The 21,695-nt window shown below is 40.6% G+C and overlaps 1 protein-coding gene across 2 annotated transcripts in view; it reads right to left on the reverse strand.

The window, feature by feature from the left end:
• Positions 1-13,440: 13,440 nt before the first annotated feature.
• Positions 13,441-21,695, reverse strand: part of NRIP1 (nuclear receptor interacting protein 1) — a 108,456-nt gene continuing 100,201 nt past the window's right edge. For both annotated transcript variants that reach the window (XM_086411846.1, XM_086411855.1), the window contains one exon: positions 13,441-20,697. In XM_086411846.1, the coding sequence (XP_086267972.1) occupies positions 16,872-20,342 (3,471 nt within the window). In that variant the 5' untranslated portion in view covers positions 20,343-20,697 and the 3' untranslated portion in view covers positions 13,441-16,871. The remainder of the gene's footprint in view (positions 20,698-21,695) is intronic.

Consider the following 21,695-nt stretch of genomic DNA (forward strand, 5'->3'; position numbering starts at 1 on the left):
AAACTTTTCCTATGCTTTATATTTATAAATACATTGATGATTTATTTCAGAATACATTGTAGTATAAAACATATGACATGCTAAATGAAATCTGGCAAGTTTTTTCCCTTACTTTCAGGAGGAAAGTGTGAATGGTAAATATATTTAAAGTCTACCATGTGGGAATGGAATGCAGAATCTTGTCGATGGTTAACGTTAGAATTGTCCTTTCAATTTTATTTATTTTTTATCTTTATAGCTCCACTATATATTACAATTATTTTTAAGTAGATAAATAATTTTTAAGTTTAAGTTTCAATATCAAGCTCTCAAAAATTAATAGAATGAATAGACAAAAAAGTACAAGGATATAGTAGACTTGAAAAACAATCAGAACCAATTCAACATGGTTTTTCCTGTGGTCATGTGTGGATGTGAGAGTTGGACTGTGAAGAAGGCTGAGCGCCGAAGAATTGATGCTTTTGAACTGTGGTGTTGGAGAAGACTCTTGAGAGTCCCTTGGACTGCAAGGAGATCCAACCAGTCCATTCTGAAGGAGATCAGCCCTGGGATTTCTTTGGAAGGAATGATGCTAAAGCTGAAACTCCAGTACTTTGGCCACCTCATGCGAAGAGTTGACTCATTGGAAAAGACTCTGATGCTGGGAGGGATTGGGGGCAGGAGGAGAAGGGGACAACAGAGAATGAGATGGCTGGATGGCATCACTGACTCGATGGACGTGAGTCTGAGTCAACTCCGGGAGTTGGTGAGGGAAAGGGAGGCCTGGCATGCTGCGATTCATGGGGTCACAAAGAGTCGGACATGACTGAGCAACTGAACTGAATTGAACTGACTGAAAATTTATACAATTTTCACCCCAGAGCAGGGTACAAATTCTATTCAAGTTCCCATAGACTATAAACCAGGAGACACTGGAACATATCCAGGGACATAAAAGAAGGTGCAAAAATTTCATGATCTGAAGAGATTGAAATCATTGTGTCGATTCTCTTACCACTGTGGAATTATGTTAGAAATCAGTATCAAAAGATACTTATCCTTTCCATTTTAAATCTGTGTATGAACAGAGGTGGTCATTTTAAGTGTCTCTTGGTTCTGAGCTGCAGGGGAGAGTTTGTAGAGGGGATCTTTCCTGATTCCAGATGAAGAGTTACACAAAAATTACCAAAGTTGAGGCATTTTAAGAAAAGGATGAAGCATTCATCACTGGAGATGCCCAACTAAAGTCCAGTGCTTAGGAAGAGAAAAAGAGGCCGAGTCATATTTTCTAACCAGCCTGACCTTCTCTTCATGTTTTTGTCAACAGCAGTGGTGCCTTCTGGTCTGGTGTTTACATGGAGATGAGAGGCAACTGGATAGACTCTCAGCTCTGTGCTGCCCCAGGCAGGGCTGATAAGCAGCAGGTAAGAGGCACCTGGACGGGACTCCCCACGGGTCATCAGGGGTTCTAATCAGCTTCTCTCAGCCAGCAGATTTTTAACAGTGGGTATGTTCCAAATGTGTCAAGGCCTATTTTTCAAACATCACTGCAGATTCATTCGTTATGTCTTGCCTTTTTTTAGACCTTGACAATAAAGGGACATTTTTAACCAAGGAAGGGAAAGAGAAGCTAGTGTACACTGATGGTTTATGACATGCTAGGATCCACAGTGAGATTAACCTATTTCTTTGAGATCTTTGGGGCCCTATTATCTGTGAGTCCTTGTTATTTTCCGTTCCAGCACTGCAATTACATCTCCAAAGGGAGAGGATTCAAACCGCACGTTCACGTTTATGCGCTCTGAATTCTGACGCATTTCAAAGCGTGTACCTTAAGGGGGACTTTGAGGGAGTTCAGGAATCTGGACTCTGCTCCGGGTGTTTGTGTGTATGTGTGTGTCTAACTTAAGATATAAATAACTCAAGTGTGAGAATCTTTGCTTTCTTACTCTCACAGGACAGGGAATGCGTCATACTTAAATTTTCCCACACAGGTAAAAATAAAACAAAAACTCCGAAGAGCTCTAATGTCTTTTGTGTCTGTTTACTGTACCTACCCTAGGAAGATACTTGAGGAAGAGCATTTGGAGTGTTAAAATGAACACCTTTGTATGATGTTTCATTTATTTCCTATGCAGCATGCAAATGGTGTATCTACTAGGCAACTTAAAGCAACAGTAATTTACTCTCTCACTGTGCTGGAGACCAGAAGTCCAAAGTCAGTTTCATTGGGCCAGGACTGAGGTGTTCGCAGAGCTACCGTCCCTTCAGAGGCTACTGTCCCTTGCTCCTTCCAGCTCCTGGTGGCTACTGGCATGCCTTGGTTTATGGCTGCATCACCCCAGTTTTTGCCTTCATGGTCACATTGCCTCCCGTTCTATGTCAAATAACCCCTTGGCTTCTCACATGTACGAACTCTTGTGATTGCATTTCATATCTATCTGGATAATCACAATATCTTCCCATGTCAAAAGCCTCAACTGAATTATACCTTCAAATACTATTTTATCATACTAGGACATGTTCAGAGGTTCCAGGGATTAAGATACGGACATCCACATGGGGGCCACATTCAGCCTACCATAGGTGGTGAATGCATCACCTTACTAAAAACAAATTTCTCCTTGGGTACAAGCCATTCAGGGGAAATTAAAGATGAGAACACCCTGTCACAGCAAGGATCAGTCTCCAAAAAAGTAAAGATATCTTATCCTCACTCTGATTCAGAAGTCAGTGAGAAGAGAATCCCTTGGCAGTCCAGAGGTTAGAACACTGTGCTTCCATTGCCGGGGACACAGGTTCAGTCCCTGGTTGACCCCTCTTTCCACGGGATTCTCCAGGCAAGAATACTGGAGTGGGTTGCCATGCCCTTCTCCAAAGCAACAATATAGAAGCGTTTTAATAAATTATAGAATATCGACAGCATGGAATGTCATTTAGCCATATTAAGTTGACGTAAAAATTGTTAGACATGGGAAAATGTACCTGTGAAATTTAAGTGAAGGAAATCATGACAATATATATTTTGCATGTGAATCTGTAATTTGGGCAGGGCTCCCTGGAGACATCTTTTCTCTACTCCATTTGGCATCAGTTACAGCAGCTCAAAGGCTGCAATCATCTGAAGGCTGACTTATGTGCTTGCTCAGTCACTCAGTGTGTCGGACTCTTTGCAACCTCACGAGCCCATGGACTACAGCGCACTGGGTTCCTCTATCCATACTTTTCCAGGCAAGAATACTGGTGGGTTGCCATCTCCTACTCCAGGTCACTTACACATCCAGCAACTGATGCCGTTGGTCAGAACACCTCCAGGTTTCCAAGGGCCAAGGTCCTAAACATGAGAGCCAGGCAGAAGCTGTCTCATCTTTTATGACCTAGCCCTAGAAGCCATGCAACATCTTTTCATCACATTCTATTGATCAAGGTAGTTGCAAGCCCCTGCCACTTAAACACAGAGGAAAAATAAGACTCAGTGTGTTGATGCAGAGGCAAGGTTTTGGCACCAGAAGATATGTGGTAGCCACTTTTTGAAAACACAGTCTGCCACACAAGGACATAAGCTATATACAGAGCATAGTCCTGACAATGTTAAATACAAATACATGATTACTAGTAGATCAGAAGAAGGTCGTAATACCTTTTCATATTAATAGGGATAACTGACAGTATTTATGTCTTGGTGGTAGAATTACAGGTGATTTTTGTTTTTTCCTTCATGTAATTTTCTGAATTTCCCTAAATTTTATGAATAAATATAATTATTAAGAATGAAACCATCAATATCCTTTTTAGAAATGAGAATAGGGGAATAACAGTTTACACAATATTTTCATACATAACACATCATGTGATCCAAGCAATAATCTAGTGGTCAAGAGGTAGTGAACAAATTTTCAGGCCCAAAATCTGAAGCTAAGACAAATTCATGCTGATTTAATAGTGGATTTGAACTTCAGATTCCAGTCTTTTGATTCCATAGTCTTCCTTTCCATTGTACCCTAGTTTGCATGACTTCTCCTTTAAAGTGGGCTGGAAACTGCAATTATACTTACAACCTTCTAGGGCAAAATCTCTCCTTTCTTCTTGCCCCTCATTCCCACAGTGACAGAATGATGAATCCTTCTCCCCTCTTTATGCCATCTCTTTTGCTCTAGAGATAAGTGTTGGGAAGATGTAGAAAATTAGAAACTCTTGAGAAGTTCCTGAAAATGTTCATGGAAAGAAAGAATGGGAAAGGCACAAGTCTGGGATGGGGACTTGGGAGAGTTCTCATGCAGTGGGAAACATCAAGCAGGAGTACAGGGGTGACTTCGGATTCTGTTGCTTACAGGCTCAAATAGCACAGGTAGGGGCTGGTTGTGTCTTGATCTTTACATGGTGATGCTGAGACCAGATAGATGAGAAATATGGAAGCAGGATGACTTTCCTAGGACATCAGTTTCTGTAAGGAAGAGGAGAAGCTTCTGAGGTTGGACAAATAAATGAGTGAGTACCTAGTTCTAAGGGGCTTCCCTGGTAGCTCAGTTGGTAAAAAATCTGCCTGCAGTACAACCCAGGTTCAATCCCTGTGCTGGGAAGATCCCCCAGAGAATGAAATGGCAAAGCACTCCAGTATTCTTGCCTGGAGAATCCCATGGACAGAGGAGCCTAGCAGGCTACAGGCCATGGCATCACAAGAGTCAGACATGACTTAGCAACTAAACCACCACCACCTTGTTCTACAAGTTGATCATAAATAACTAAAGGATTTTCATAAAATAGGTGCTGCTGTAAGATGTTATGGAAAAACCTGACCGAACCTTTTTGCCAACCCAATATCACGATACTCTTCATGTGGGTACATGTTATTACACGTTCATCAAAACCCATAGAGTGTATAAAACAAAGAATGAACCCTGCTATAAACAAAAGACTAGTTAAAATAATGTATCAGTATTGGTTCATCAGTTGTAACACATGTACCACATGAATATAAGACAGTAAGAAGGGACACAGAGTGGGCAGCGGTGTGGAGGTATGTGGGGGAGCTCTGTTCTTCCTGCTCAATTTTCATACAAACCTGAAACTGCTCAAAAATTTAATTTTAAAAGAAGCATAAGGAAAAAAGAATAATTTTCCTGAATTAAATACCAAAGAGCCATTCAAAGTACTACAAGCCGAATATAAAAGTGGTGGCAGGTTGTTGCACTGAGGTTGGTCTGTTGGGTTTGATTGTGGAGCATTGCATGCAAGAAGAGTTATGAATCAGTATATTATCCTGGGTAGGATGTGAAAAGAAATTAAACAAAATTCTTGGAGAAAGAAGATAGATTTAGGTAAACTATGTTTAATAAGAAAGAAGAAAATAGTCTTTCAAAATAGCATGTGGTTTAGTCCTCAGGGCCAGAAATGTGTCATCCTATGGTTAGGAAAAAATGCTGCAGCACAAAGTTGCTAAGTAGGTTACCCCGAAGGCAGGTGGCTTTGAGTGCATTTATTTGTTGATCAGAAAGATAAGGAGGAGGGATTTACTTTGGGAATGGCACCAAGAGGAGCTCTGCAAACCCATTCTCCAGCAAAACAACGTAACTGGTAAAATTAATTAAAAACCACTCTGAAAATTTTCCTAAAGGAACACAGCAAATGAAGAAACATTATGTAAGAAAATCTATTATCTGTTGCTAACAACATCTGAGCCATGGCCTACTCCTTCCCTACTCCTGCAGCTTGTGAAAGTGCTGACTGCTCAGTCGTGTCTGACTCTTTGTGACCGCCTCCCCCCCAGGTCCCTTCAAGCTGGATGTGGTCAAGAAAATGAGGATGCCCCTCTCCTGCTCTGTTAAGGGTGTCATTATCTCCTTGGAAGGGTCAGGTCACCAGCATTTCTCATTCTTGGCAACGTTCTATAAAACAGAGGCTACTGTTGCCTGAAAAACAAATACACCAACTAAACATTGACAGTTCTGTTTTATTCAGCAGACAAGAGGCCTTAAGCCCAGGAGGCACTGAGGGACTGCTCTGAAGAGGTAAGGGAGGAGCCAGGGTATATAGGAGTTTCTGTAAAACAAAACAAACAAATAAAAGCCCCAGGAAGTCAAACCATCAAAAGATTAGCTAGTTAAATAGAAACAGACACCTCTGTGGAGTCAGCTGAGTAAATTTAGCACTTTTCTATATGGGAAGATGCGAGGGGACTCCTTGAAATCATTCCATTGATAAGCACCTTGACTATCTAGGGCCAGTATCCTGTTTTTCTCCATCCTGAATCCCTTCAGGGTGCACAGTTGGCTTGGTGGCTGCTGGCTTGGTGGCTATAACATCCTTTGTTTACTGATACAGCAGATGATATTTTTTGTCCACAGTGCCTTCAAGGTGAGTGCCAATGAAAGTCAAGGAATTTCTTCCTCTACTGAGATTCTTCTCTAGGGGCAGGCAATCAATTCTAAGTGTGGCAGGGAAGAATGCGGATCTTTGATTGCCTTAGCCCCAGCTCATTCATAGGGTAGAGGTTCCCCACTGCAAGTAGTCAACTGAGAAGACCCAAAGCTATCATCCCCACCCAGCACTCAGCTCATAAAAACAGAGATGTTACTCTTGAGAGAAACAGGCCACTGTCTTTGCCTAAGCAATCAAACAGTGGCTTGGGGAAATTTTAACCAGGGGATGCAGCAGACTATAAGAACAGAGAGTTCTGAAGCTCCCTCCTCACTTAGAACAGAGTGTGAGAAACTTAAAGTCTGAAATATTCTTGAAAACAACAAAGATCTTGGTGTTAGGCAGTTGAGAGAAGGTTGGTATTTCCATGAGAACAATGAGCTAAACCACAGGTCAACTAGTTTACTAGAGAGAATCAGAGACAACTATGAAGAGTCCTCTGGGGAACAGAACAAATCTCAATGACCTGCCTCAAAAAATACTCTTGCTAAAGGGCTCAATGAAATTGGGTCAGACAATGGAGATATTTATGCGCAGGGCATTATAAAGAAAAAAAAAAAGAGTAATCAGAAGATAGTAGAGCCTAATACCTGGATATATCACCAGAAGAGGCAGACAGCTTAACAGATAGATCAGGGAAAGAGTCCTCCAAAGAAGACCCTGCTAACACCAACGTTGTCCCAGGGTGACTGTGTCGGAAGATGTCAAAGGAGATCTAAATAGGTGGAAAGACGTTATGCTCACAGATTGGAAGATTTCATTAAAATGGCAATACTCCCTATTTGATCTATACAAATTCAATACAATCCCTATCAAAATTCTGACTATCATTTTTGCAGAAATTCATAGCCTTGTCCTAAAAGTCACATAAATTTAAGAAATCAACAATATCTAAAACAATCTTGAAAAAGAAAAACAAATTTAGAAGACTCACATTCCCTGATTTCGAAAATGTCTACAAAGCTATAGTGATCAAGATTGTGTGGTACTGTAGATTCTTTACTGTCTGAGCCACCAGGGAAGTCCAGTTGGCATAGGATAATCATAGAAATCAATGGAAGAGAACTGAAAGTCCAGAAATGAACCTCCACATTTACATTCCATTGGCTTCATACCCTCATATTGCATGTATGGCATTAGCCAAACCAAATATTCATTAGCTGTCTACTCTGTTTTTGATGAGTACAATAATAAAATTCATAGCACAATTATTCATAACAGCTAAAAATGAAAACAACCCAAACATCCATCAACAGATAAACTCTGGCATAGACATACAGTGGGAAATTATTCAGCAATAATAGAGAGGAAAGTACTGATACATGCTACAACATGGATAAACCTTGAAAACATTAAGCTTAAGTGAATAAGGCCATTCATGAAAGATCACGTATTGTATGATTCTATTTATACGAAATGTCCAGAACAGATAAATCTACAGACAGAAACAATATTAGCTATCTAGCGACTTTATGTGGAGAAGGCAATGGCACCCCACTCCAGTACTCTTGCCTGGAAAATCCCATGGTCGGAGGAGCCTGGTAGGCTGCAGTCCACGGGGTCGCTAAGAGTCGGACACAACTGAGCGACTTCACTTTCTCTTTTCACTTTCATGCATTGGAGAAGGACATGGCAACCCACTCCAGTGTTCTTGCCTGGAGAATCCCAGGGACAGAGGAACCTGGTGGGCTGCCGTCTATGGGGTCGCACAGAGTCGGACACGACTGAAATGACTTAGCAGCAGCAGCAGGGACTCTATGAATATACTAGAAATCATTGAATTGTACACTTTAAATGGGTAAATTGTGCAGTACATGAATTGCATCTCCATAAATCTATTCCATATTTAGAAAAAAAAAGAACAAGAGAGAGAGAAAGAGAGGAAAGAGGAAAAGGAAGGAATGGAGGAAGGAAATCAGGTAAGTCAGATGATGTGTTTGTGCTCTGGCTTTTATACCTGTTTCGGTAAGACTTCACTTGGTGATGATCAGAAACAATTCCTAAGTACCGCATTGTCCCAGTCACGTAGTTGCATCAATGTCACTGTTATTTTAGAAAGTTGCACTTTGACTATTCAAAGCCAATTATTGGCTTCTGGGAAACTTTCTCACATTACTATTAGTTATAATTTGGAACAAAAGGAAGTCCTAGAATTCAACTTTAGCATGATCACTCACCCTCACTGTTTTGCTCATTAAGGCCAGTTGGGTAAATAAGTATGTTTTGATGGTGTTAGGTTGGCTGTTTGGTTTGGTTTTAGGGGAAATGTTCATAAGCCTCTTATCACTCTATATTTCCTGGTCTGATATCCCAGTTCCATAAGTCTACAACCTTACCCAAGGATGAAGAGACAGACCACACACACACACACACACACACACACCTGATTTTAAATATCCAGACTCACAAGAAACTCACCTTTGAGGAGAGTAAAAGTATGATTATATTCTATTAATAGGACTTCCCTGGTAGCTCAGACGGTAAAACGTCTGCTTACAATGCGGAAGGCCCAGGTTCAAGCCCTGGGTTTGGAAGATCCTCTGGAGAAGGAAATGGCAACCCACTCCAGTACTCTTGCCTGGAAAATCCCATGGACAAAGGAGCGTGGTAGGCTACAGTCCATGGGGTCACAAAGAGTTGGACACGACTGACCGACGTCACTCAATCACTCATTCTATTAATATAGTTCACCTTAGAAGCTTTCTTGATTTGCTTACGCTAGACAGGAGCTCATAGTAGAGAACAGCTTAGGGAGGGTCCCCTCTTTCTTAGCAAAATTAGGGACACTGTGCTTCAAACGTCTGCCCCCCTTTGAAATACATCTAGCTTTCCCCACAATTTCTCTAATTACAAAAACATTCACTTAAAAATGTCCCCTTTGTTTTTTTCCCCCATGGCCTTTTATCAAATAGAGATCATGAGTCATCAGTTCTACTTGGCTAGGGAAAGGGAACTATTTCATCTCCACTGAAAGCTAATCTCTTTATCCTAAATATGCTCTATATTTGGTTTTTCCACTGCCATTTGGACATATAATGAGTAATTTCATCTAAGACTTTATTCTTTCACCTGGGGGTTGGAAACGCTAAGTGTGATTTTTCTGGACAAATAAAATGCAAGTTAAAAAAAGCTTATTAGATCCATTTTGTTATCAGAATAAAGGGAAATTATCTCTCAGCCCCCTCCCACCCATATGAAAGAGAGGGACCTGTTGTCACAGCGACATAACATACCTTCGTTAAGCACCTGCTGAATCATTGAGTATTTGTATTACTTTTCCAATACTCTTAGAACCTGGGAATGTGGTCTTCTAGGTACATTGCCACTGTTAGCCCTCTGATGAATGTGAACATGCGTGCCAGCGGCCTAGTTCACATGTGGCACCAGTCGCTTGCATTTCTACACCCATAGAGACCCAGATTTCCTTGAGGATCTGAAACAGCCAAATGCTAAATCAGATCCCACCCTGATGAGGATCTTATCAAGGAGTGAGTTGTACCATACTCATCAAGAGAGCATGTTCTGCCTGGTTTTGATTCTTGAGGTTCAGGAGTTTGTGTGCGTGTATTAGTTGCTCAGTCATGTCCAACTCTTTGAGATCTCATGGACTGTAGCCCACCAGGCTCCTCTGTCCATGGGATTCTCCAGGCAAGAATACTGGAGTGGGTTGCCACTTCCTTCTCCACTTAGGGAGAGTTTAGTCCTCTGCAACATGAACATATTCATGATTGGCAGGAAAGGCCATGGATTCTTGCCTCAGGTCTATGTCAGTGTGATGTTTGGAAGGTTTGGCAGCTTCTGCTCAAGGTAAAAATTCTAAAGCTTACTGCTCTTTGTAAGAAGATATCTTACAAGAGGTAATTATACCTACATTGGTAAAATTGCCTAAGTTCCCTTCCGATTCTCAAAAACCAGCTCTTCCTGTCAGGAATTTCTCAGCTGATAGAATCCAGATTAGACAGAATGCTTGGCTTGGCCTATGGAGATCATGAGCCTTAGGGCTAGAGGTGGCCTAGAAGACTGGGCATTGCTTCAGGGAAACACATGAAGCTCTTTGGCCAAAACTTTGGCCATCCGATGCAAAGAGCGAACTCATTGGAAAAGACCATGATGTTGGGAAAGACTGAAGGCAAAAGAAGAGGTGGCCGAGGATGAGGTGGTTGGATGGCATCATTGACTTGACGACATGAATCTGAACAAACTCAGGAAGATAGTGGAGGACAGAGGAGCCTGGCATGCTGCAGTCTACGGGGCTGCAGAGTCAGACACGCCTTAGCGACTGAACAACAAACTACCTTGTTGTAACTACTCTTTTTCCCAGTCCAGGGCAGGGGAGGCAGCTTTACATTTTTTGTGTGAGGAGAAATCACTTTTCATTGATTCATTGACTGAGCATACATTTACCGAGTAACTGCTTTATATTAGGATTTGAACACACTTTACACTTCTTGCCTTTACACAAGCGGTCTGAAGAACACATTGCCTGGTGGAATCACGGAAGGTTCTTTGAAAAGGTAGGTTTTAAAGATAAATACAAGTTTACAAGACTAAGGATGGGGAGAAGAAGGCAAAGAGAGGAGGTATTTTAGGCAGAGAATGTCAAATGGTTTAACGTGCTGATGCAAAGTAGGCAGATGTGCTCAAGAAATTGAATTCTTATTGAGAAGGTTTGAACACTGTAATGACTGGTGGTGATGGGAAGAGAGGTGCTTAATTGTGGGAGAATGAGTTGAAACTGTGAACATGCAGACAGGGTCAGAAGTCAAGGGGCACCCAACAAGATGCAGAAAGGCTCGAGGGCACATCCAATTGGGTGTCATGAGTCTTGGAAGAATTTGCAGGTTGCGGGAAGATTGGCTCCAATGACAGCCAGAGACAACCCTTCTAGTCCTGGGAGAAATCTCCAGTTTTCTAATTACAAGAAAAGTCATCTCACGGTTCTGAGGCTCCCCCTCACGGCATAGTGGTAAAGAATCTGCCTGCAATGCAGGAGACGTAAGAGATGTAGGTTTGATCCCTGGGTCTGGAAGATCCCCTGAAGTAGAAAATGGCAACCCATTCCACTATTCTTGCCTGGAAAATCCCATGGACAGAGGAGCCTGGTGGACTGTAGCCCATGTGGGCATGTAGTCCATGGAGTCACAAAGAGTTGGGCATGACTTAGCGACCTAACAACATCTCACTGTTTTATCCTTAAATGACCATTTCGTATCAGTTAGCTAGGGAAAAACACAATCTCAGACAACATACCGACACTGAAGGTCTACTCCTGGGCCCCACTCGTGTTCAAAAACTACAGGCCATGAAACCCAAGCAATATTAGGCCACTTCCTTTTCCAGATGTGACCTCAGAGGTGAATGCAATATCAGCAAAAAGAGCCAAATGGATAGCCTAAAAGGATCATAAATTTTTCTTACAAGTTCAAAGCACTTACCTCAAGAAGTTTAGTAAAAACAAAGACTGGAAAACAGAAGGTTCTCTAGGTCTTTGTCAGTAAGAACATAAAAAGCTGTTTAGAGTGCCTGAGAAACCCTCTTCTGACTACAGTCTACTATTTTAAAATTTGACTGTTGTTCAAAAGGCTTATGTATTTACTTTTAGATGCTCAAATAAGGGCATTAGCACTTCTCCAGGACTAGTTGATGGGATTTGAATTTTATTTCCAATTATTCTGCTACCAACTAAAGAGTACATTAACTCTGGTTTTTTAGAGCAGGGGTCTTGAACTTACCTATGGAGATGGAATTTTTAGTATGCTGTAAACATTATTATGCCAACCAATTTGAGAAATCTAGTAGTGAATTAATGCTAAATGAGGTCAACAGATTTCCTCCACCAAGCATTAAAAGGTGCTAGTGTCAGATACTTCTTAAGCTTGATGGAATAAACGAAAAATGGCATGCTTAACATTTAAAACCTATTTTCTATTACCAAATGGGTCATTTGGTGACAGCAGTGGTAGGGGAAAAAAAAAAAGAACTTTTTCAAAATTATTTCTTTGTAAAGGAGAGTTCTACATTAAGAAGCTTGAAATAGAACTTGGCATAGTGTGGGTGATCATAATTTGATTAGATTATTAAAAGTCATTCGCACTAATTTACAGTCAGGAAGAATTACTAACTGGGGTGGTTTTTATTACATGATGTACTTATTATGCCTTTTCACTGTTTAAATCAATAAACAAAACATGGCTATGCATCTCTGGTTCTGATGACAGTGTCTGTACAGACAGCAGGGCATAACTTTTCAACATTTTAATTATGTAGACCGGTTATATGTATTTCCATTGCTTGGATATTATTTTAGACAATGTTTATAAACTTGTTAGGGAGGAGCTGCAAAATTTTCAGATTTTAATTTGAAATTTTAATAGGCCTATTTTAGTGTCAGAAAATACAGATTCATCTCTGGGAAAATTATTATTAATGTATTTGTAAAAGTAACTTCCCTCCCCCAAGGTCATCCATTCACAAGTATAGAGGTTTTTCCCCTTTTTCTAAATAAACTGATGTCTATTACTTACTATGCACATACATTGCTTATCACTCTCATTACCTATATACATATATTAACAGCATATAGTTATTTGATATATACATGTGTACATACACATATTCATTTTTGCAAAATGTTTGAAGACTTTTATTTAGAAAAAATTTAATGCCCACTGAAACTTGGATAAAAACCTAGTAACATCTTATCTTACAACAAGTTTGTATCAAATCAACTTTATTTTTGAATACTGTACAAAGTTTTTCCCACTTTAAAAATCCATGATGACCATCCAGTTACACAAGAAACAGAACCAAGGGTGGGTAGGCTAGGCTGTGAGCCGATGGTCTGTCCAAGCTATGCTCCCACTGCCCTGTCTCACATTAACTCTAAGACCATCTTCTTTTGTTTTTTTTCTTTATCTTTCCAAGAATGGCAAAGCATTCTTGAAGACGTGCTATTCTCATGACCAGAGACTTTTTATGTTTACGAAAAATCTGAAAATCAGAGAGAGCCCAAAAAGTAACAATCATTTCAAACCAGAGACCATGAATTTTTTCCTTCATTTATTCAAAGTCACTGCAGGAAGTAAACACTAAAGATTAAAAAACAAAACAAAAAAATTCACACTGCAGTATGTACAATTTCATGACATCACATGAAGAAATTAAATTTCTAATAAAAATGACAAATTATATTACTGAGCAGATTGCATCAAAATTGGTTGTGTAAACCCCAGAATTCATACCATGAATGGTAGTGTGCCTGTATTCCAGTATACTGGAACACTCCTGGTATATGTTTCCAACGGGATTAAAAAATTCATGAAAGTAGTTGTGTGAACTCTTTACTTTGAAAAGTGGTTGACTTGATTTAAAAAGTTTTAAGACCCTTGGATTCAAAGCATTCTTCCACAAAGCTTAAACCACAGAAGTCGTGTCCAGAAATGGAATACTGTTATGTTGGGATGAACATCTGATCTGACTTGTTAAGACATTTTACCAAATGCACAGATGCACAGGGTCCCCCATGCACTTTTCATGCAGCAGGTAATCACAACTTAAATAAAAGGCTTATTCTATACATTTGTCCAGACTTGCAACTGTATACATACATGCACAATTTTTAAACCTGTCCGATTATATTTACACTTGTACATGGAATATACAGAAACCAAAGAGATTAAAAGGCTTTTCTGTTGTATTAGAACAATACAAAATATGTATTTTTTCATTAAGGAAATCACTATTTACATCACCTTTAAAAACCAATTTTAACATCTTCATGTAACAAGTCAATATATATATATATACATATTATATATATATATATATATAAAATATATACTCTCACCAGTTTACTCTTCTGTAAGATGCAGCAGAGAGCAAACAGGTAACGCTACCTTACTGATGTCAATGAGAGCTGTAGTACCCTTTCACAAGTGACTTTGTTGGGAAGAAATTGTCTAGATATCTAAAATAGTCCTTGAAAATGTGTGTATGTGCATCCTTGCATCTACATACGCATAAACGAAGTGCATTTAGGGATGTATGCCCTTTCTCGGCACTCTTCTTTAAGATCATACTAAACTCACATCGGGGACACGCTCTAGTATCAGAACAGCCTTCTCATGGTCAGGTTTATCTATACACGACATACCTTCATTTCTTTGCTGACAATATCCACCACCAAAAAACAACCAACCGACCAACCAAAGGAATGAAAAAAAAAAAAAAAAAAAACAGTGTTGGCCCTTGATCTTCTTTTTCCTGACCTAAACTTCACTCCCTTGTAAAAGCCCATTTTCCCCTAACCAAGGGGGAACACTGGTAATTTTTCTAGCATACTTCTAAGGCTCTAGAACTTTCATAAGGGCAGGAAAAAAAAATGACTTGTTTAAAAGCTTATATAGTGTAGACAGTAAGACTGTCACAGAATAAAGATGGGATGCAGATGAATATCTTCACTGGCCAGTGGAATTTTCATGACATAGCATAATATTCACTCCTATTATTTTTTAATATATTCAGTAACTATTTACAAATCATTCTGAGAAAAAAATAATCATTTAGGGTTTTAGATCATATTAGGAAATAACGCCCATTTTTAATATAAAAATCTTAGAAACAACTTCAAGTAGAACAATTTCAAATAGATTTCCTTCTAATTAATAGTTGATTATATAACAATTTTTTGGTAGGTCAGTTGCTACCTGGGTTCACAATTAAAACCAAATCTAACTGGTGAATGAACTGTGGATGCTAAAAAATGAACTGAAAAACATGGATGTGTTTCAAGACAGAAACCCCATGTGGTTCAATAATAAATTAAGTTCTAAGAAAACATCAATGTTTACTTTTAATCACTATTTTAAAATAACAGATCTGATGGAGTGACTGTGTACAACTCTGCCGTGTATATGTGCCCTTTACTTTTTTGTTTAAGCAATCTGAGTTTAGTGCCTTTCTTGGGTGTGAAATATATATTTTCATCTTTGTCAGCACTGTTCTTAGGACAATGGTTTTCACAGAAGTTAAGGATGTATTCAGGAGGAGTTGCCAAACCATCCTGGAATCACCTGAGTTTGGTAAGTGGCCCTATTATTCCATCCCTAAGGCTAATTAAGTAGATGTTACTCATTAGAACACACAAGTAATCACATATTTTTCCTGAGATGTTGAGCCAGATATGAAAGTTGTCCCCTCCACCCAATTTTTTTTTTTGTCATAAAAAGGATTCGGAACCCGATTTCCAAAGATATAACAGTAATAATATGAAGTACAATATTGCAAATTTTGAGTTGACGTGTGACTATATTGGGGAAAATATAGGCATCAAATAGTTTGTTTACAATCCTGTTTTCTGAGAAAAGTCATAAGCAGTGGTTTCAATTTTCAAAATCCAAATTTCAGTGTGCAGAAGAAACACCTAGGGAGTGTATTAAGATGCAGAAGGAAGACTCCCAGGTCCACTCAGTAGAGAATTCTTGTTCGGTAGGTCGGAGCTGCTGCCTGGGAATCTGCATTTTAAATCAAGTGCTCTGGATGGTGCTAACGCAGGTGGTCTGAGTCCAGCTTTAAGAAACCCTGGTCGTCAGACTCACAGGTACCACAGAAATGGTGAGAAGTGGCTTTTATAAGACATGGTGAAAACTGTCCAAAGAAAAGCCATTTTGCTTGTTAAAAACAACTTATTTCAGTTATTTAGGAAACCATCTGAAGATAAATGTTAACCTTCCTAATTCTGTAAAAGGACGAATATTAATTTAGTAAAGTAGTTAAAATACAAAAATGGAAATCTGCCTTTTTTTAAGATCTATCAAACTTCCACCAATTGTAATCAATTTTTACCAAGTAGTACAAGGTTTAAAGAAATACACAATATTGAAAAGGATTGGGGAAGGGAAGACACATTGAGGAATCACAAAACCCCTTTCAAGAGTCAAAAATAATTTTCTTTTTAGCAAAAGTGAAAAATGTAAGCATATATTTTTCTAATTTGTTTTGGAATTGAATGAGAAATGAAACAGCACTAGGTTTTTTAATTCAATAATTACCCTTTAAAGAGTTATTATTTAATACTGTGGACTTTAAAAAACGTGTTATGTAGGTTGCTTCTGAAAAGCAAAATCAAGTACCCTAATAAAGGCAGCAATGCATTAATCTGCTGGATGGAGATTTATATTTTAATTTATGCCTATTATCTGTGATTAAAAAAAGAATTATCATTCATGGGCTACTCACAGTTGTTGTCTGATGCATACAGAAGGTGTCAACCAACCAATTGCTAGTTCAGCAGCTTCCTCATGACATTTAACATGAAGCAAAAAGTAGTCTGCATATTTAAACATCACCATTAACCAATACTTTTCAAAATGAAAAAGTTTCAATTATACCATGCTTTTCTCAAATCATGCGCTTATTTATACAGATCTCAAGTTCATTAGTTTTAAAAAGATCCAAAGTTGGATGGCAGGTCCATTTTATTCTGATTCCTTTTTTATTGTTAGCATGTTTCCCAGAAGTCCATAAACTTCTCCGTTTGCGCTGTGTGGGCGAGAAGCATTATTTCCCATATGGCTATTATAAGTGCTCCTTAAATTAAAGAAAGAAGCTTTAGTTTCTGCAGGAGGAAGTAACTCTTCTTTGATTGTAACCTGTGAGATACTTTCAGCAGATGAAGGCTCCCTCCACATGTCCCTGTCCTGTGTTTCTCGACTGGTAACAGAACTGCCTCCTTTCTGGAGCATGTAATAGAGTATTGGGTTAGTTTTGGTCAGTCTCGGAGAGTCTTTCTCATACTCATTCTTGTCCACATCTGTGATAACCCACTTAATGGGTCCCTTCTCACTGGGCATGGAACACCCATTCACAAGCCCAGCTTCTGGTCTAGACCCTGTGCAGCCCAAGTGCTCAGGGAAAGGAGGACTCCGGGGGGCCTTTCCGACACCTGGGTATGGAAATGTCCTGCTGACCATGCAACTGCCGGGCTGAGTGGCACCGCACATCAGTCCGTTTAGAGAAGCAATGCTGAATTCAGGCTTGCTGTTGGTCACACTGTTTCTGTGTCCTTTCTTTTTACTGTCAGCCACAGAGTTACTCCTGTGCTGAGACAAATCTCTCACACAGTTTTCTGAGAGAAGCAGCTGTTTCAGGACATTGAAGCTTTTGCTCTCTCTGGTCCAATTCCTGGGTTCACTTTCGCTGGCTGAACCATGACTGGCAGGATGCTTAAACTCAAGATCACTTCTACTAAGTTTCAGCTCTTGCTGGTTAAGCAAGGACCCGTACAGCACCTCCGGAGCACTGTGACTGTTTGCAGCATCGACTATGTTATTTTTCATCTTTTTAAAGGGGTTTTCTAACGGCTCGGTGTAAAGCTTCCTTTTCTTAGGGACCATGCAAAGGTTCTTCGATTCTACAAGTGTCAGTTCACTATTTCTGTGACTGCTGTCCAGCTCATCAGCCAGGTGACTGTCTTGATTTTGTCTCAGCAATCGACTCAGCAGACCATTCTTTGAGAAAGAAAAATCCTGAGGTGAGCCAGGCTCTGGTTTCAAGTCCTCGGATGTTGGTAAGGCAGGTGCACTTCTCTGCATGGGAGGGGCCATCCCTAAGAAGGGGGCTCCCGGAGCCTCATGGCTCAAGTGCGTGCCCGTGGCATGCGGATGCAAGTCATCACAAGGCTCAGATTTTATTTTCACCATCAATATTTGTTCACTTAAAGCTCTATCTGTATGTTCCTGAGTGCTCTCATCTCTTAAGGGCATCTTCTCTTTCTTTTCAGTCTTCCCTTTGTTGGGATTTCCCAGCAGTAACTGGAGGACGGTGCGCCTTTCAAGCAGATTTTCTATTTCAGACCCAGAAAGTCCTGGTTCAGGACCTATTGTGTGACTGCCGAATGCTTTCTTCTCTTCAACTGCACTTGTTTTATTGGCTAGCAGAGGGCTATTCAGTCTATCAATCATACCTGGAGGTTTATCTGTGTTTACACTCAGCAGCTGTTTACTGGGTCTCTGCTCTTCCCCTGACACGGAAGACTGCATTCCACATTGCGCTAAATTTTGTAACAGTTTACTGGCACTGAACGTGGCCGAGTTTTGTGCACCTTCACTGTGGATGGCTTTCTCCCCCTGCGATTCTTTGCTTTTTGTAAGGTCCATCAGGTGGTTCGAGGCGGTATTCGCTGGCTTTTCAGGCTGGGGACCACAGGCATATGGTGGGGAATTCCATTTGATGACCAGAGAGTGTTGGGAAAGGTTGATGGGAGAGTCGGCTTTGGTGGATGCAAGCAATGGAGGAGAGCTCACGGGAGTAGTCCTGTTGCTGCTGGGGCTTTCTATTACAGACGTCCGGGTGTAATTCTGTGTGCTGAACTTTGTCTCATCGCTGTGTGCTTCCTGAGGGCTGCCGTTTCTTTCCATGTTTTCTTCATTCTTATGGCCAAGCAGCAACTGAAGAAGGGTTACTTTCTGGTGCGAATTTAGCTTAGAATTCTTTGAGGTATCTTGATCTTCTTTGACGTCAACTTCGGGGACTTTTGGATCCCAAGTGTTTAGCAAGGACTGAGTTAAGTTATCCAGAGAAACAGGCTGGTCGGGTTCGGGTTTTTCTATCCGGTGTTTGCAAGACAAGTCTATGGGAACACAGTTGGAGTAAGAACTTTCATCGCCACTGCTCTCATCGGTGAAACTAGGATTGGGATCTGAGTAGTCATCAATAGTCGTAGGTGTGCTGCTCTCCTCAAAAATGCTTCCTCTCTCACTGTGACTGTGTCCGTTCATCGGCTTAGGTATGGTCTGGCTTTTAAGAAGATGTAAAAGCAAACTGTTATTAGCAGCCTGTTTTATATTGTTTCTTTCCAGGGAGTTCTTATAGCCTGCATTTTTGGGGGAAGAAGGGACAATACCCACTGGATTCTGAAATGCTGTACTTTTGCTAGCCATTAGTTTGTTTGATGATGTTCTTGCCTGACCATTAAGATGGCCTGATATGCCTTTTGAGAGCTGGAAACTGCCCATGTCCTTCTGGCCATTTTCTTGTAATCTGGCCATGGCAGCAAGTCTTTCGCTTGCTGCCTGATTTGCATTTTGTGTCTTTAAAGCATGTTCTCGAGAATACTGCTGTAAATGGGCTTCACTGGAGAGAAGTAGTGCTAGTTGGCTACAGGCAACACTGGGTTTGGGTGAAGTGGCAGGACTAGCCCTTTTCTCCACCATGCTTGCGACAGCCTGTAATCTTGCAGCACATGACAAGGGTTCGCTCACGACCTTTGTTCCGCTCTGCCCAACGTGATGAGGTGACTCTATGAACCTGTCTCTGATAAGGGTTTTCGTGACATCGGGGATGTTGGTATCGGGCTTTTGATCTTTAGCCTTGCTTTTCTTCAACAGAGTTTTTAAGTGACTTGATGCAACCCCATAGCACCTTAAATCTTTCTCCACTTTTAAAGAATTATGACTCAGGGCGTATCCTTGCTCCTTGAGGCTCTGCCTGATTTGTTGTGACAGGGCAACAGTCTGCAGCCTAGAGCTGAAAGACTGAAGCAGAGAGGCCAGTACCTTGCTGTCCTGTTTGCCTTTAGGCGCACTGTCAGCCATGCCAGCCAGCAGAGCCTCCTTCTTTACGTTTAAATTTACGATGGAATCAGACAGCCTCTTCCGCTTCGCTGCGTTCCAGTCCTCAGAAGACTGCAAGAGTCTGGCTTTTTTGAGGTGCAGCATGCCAGATCCCTGATACGTGTGTGTGCTGAGAACTGGACCATTACGCTGACAGGTGGGAAACGCGCTACCAGAAATGTTAAAGTTCTGATCGTCTTCATTACGCCCGGCAGACGCTTTGTCGACGGCAGTACCTGACCCCTCTGCTGCCTGATGCATTAGTAATCCTTCTAGGTAAGTTAGAACAATAGAATCCTGGTGCACATCAGAGCCCAGCTCTTCTCCATGAGTCATGTTCAATAGAAGTGTTCACGAGGGCTTGGTTTCTATTCACTTTGAGGAATGGTTTTCTGCAGGGGAGTGAGATCTAACTTTAGTGAGTGAGTGTTGGTTTATCACCTTCCACAGTAATTAGACAGAGGTATACGGTTCCATTCTGACCAGGATTACTGCTGGCTGGCAATGATGAGACAAAAGATAGGCAGGCTATGACGTAGTCTGACCTCAGAGCTGGGAACTCCCAAATAAGAAACAGGAGCAGAATTCCTCTACACACAGAGCTGAGGTGGCAAGCAGACAAAATCCTCAGTGAATATACTGCTTTTCCTTCTTCATCTTCTGTTCCCCAGTAAATGCAAATATCAGTGTTCTAAAAAATAAATAGAAAATAGTTAAGAAGATGAATTAGAATTATGCTATGATACCTATAGGCAAAAAATACAGCACTTGTAAGTGTCTATGTGTGTGTGTGTGTGTGTGTGTGTGTATATATATATATACACACATATATACAATATACATATGTATGCATTGCAGAGCTTCCTTATTAGTTTATTGTCATTCCTATTAAATTGGAAATCTCTACTGGAAATCCTATGGATTAATCCATATTGTTAAAAATATCTAATCAGTTAGAGAAAATACTTTAATGTTCTGTAACTGTCTTACAAAGCCCACCAAGTTTTTGAATTTTCATAAACACTTTTCTGCAGTGGTATGAATGGCAAGTTTCTTCTACAGCACCACAGCTCTATGAGGGGCTGGAATGAGCTTCCTTTCATTACTAGGAGCTTTGGAAGGAACAAGAGAAGTGTGAAAAAAGGAAAAGAAATCCTTGTGATGTGGACTCATCAAATGAGTTTGATGTGGGGTTGAGCATCAAAAGAATTGGCGCTTTTGAACTGTGGTATTGCAGAAGACTCTTGAGAGTCTCTTGGACTGCAAGGAGATCCAACCAGTCCATCCTAAAGGAGATCAGTCTTGGGTGTTCATTGGAAGAACTGATGCTGAAGCTGAATACTTCCAGTACTCTGGCCACCTGATGTGACTCATTGGAAAAGACCCTGATGCTGGGAAATACTGAAGGCAGGAGGAGAAGGAGAGGACAGAAGATGAGATGGTTGGATGGCATCACTGACTCAATGGACATGAGTTTGGGTAAACTCTGGGAGTTGGTGATGGACAGGGAGGCCTGGCGTGCTGTGGTCCATGGGGTCACAGACAGCCAGACACGACTGAGCGATTGAATTGAACTCAGTTAGGGTACTTGCAACATTTTTAGCTTAGAAAATATGATTGTGTGCTCAGTCCTGTCTTACTCTTTGCAAGCCCATGGACTGTATAGCCTGTCAGGCTCTTCTGTCCATG

This window comes from Bos grunniens, chromosome 1, assembly GCF_055505025.1.
Source record: "Bos grunniens cultivar Pamir isolate PY7600 chromosome 1, Bosgru_T2T1.0, whole genome shotgun sequence".
Lineage (NCBI taxonomy): Eukaryota > Metazoa > Chordata > Mammalia > Artiodactyla > Bovidae > Bos > Bos grunniens.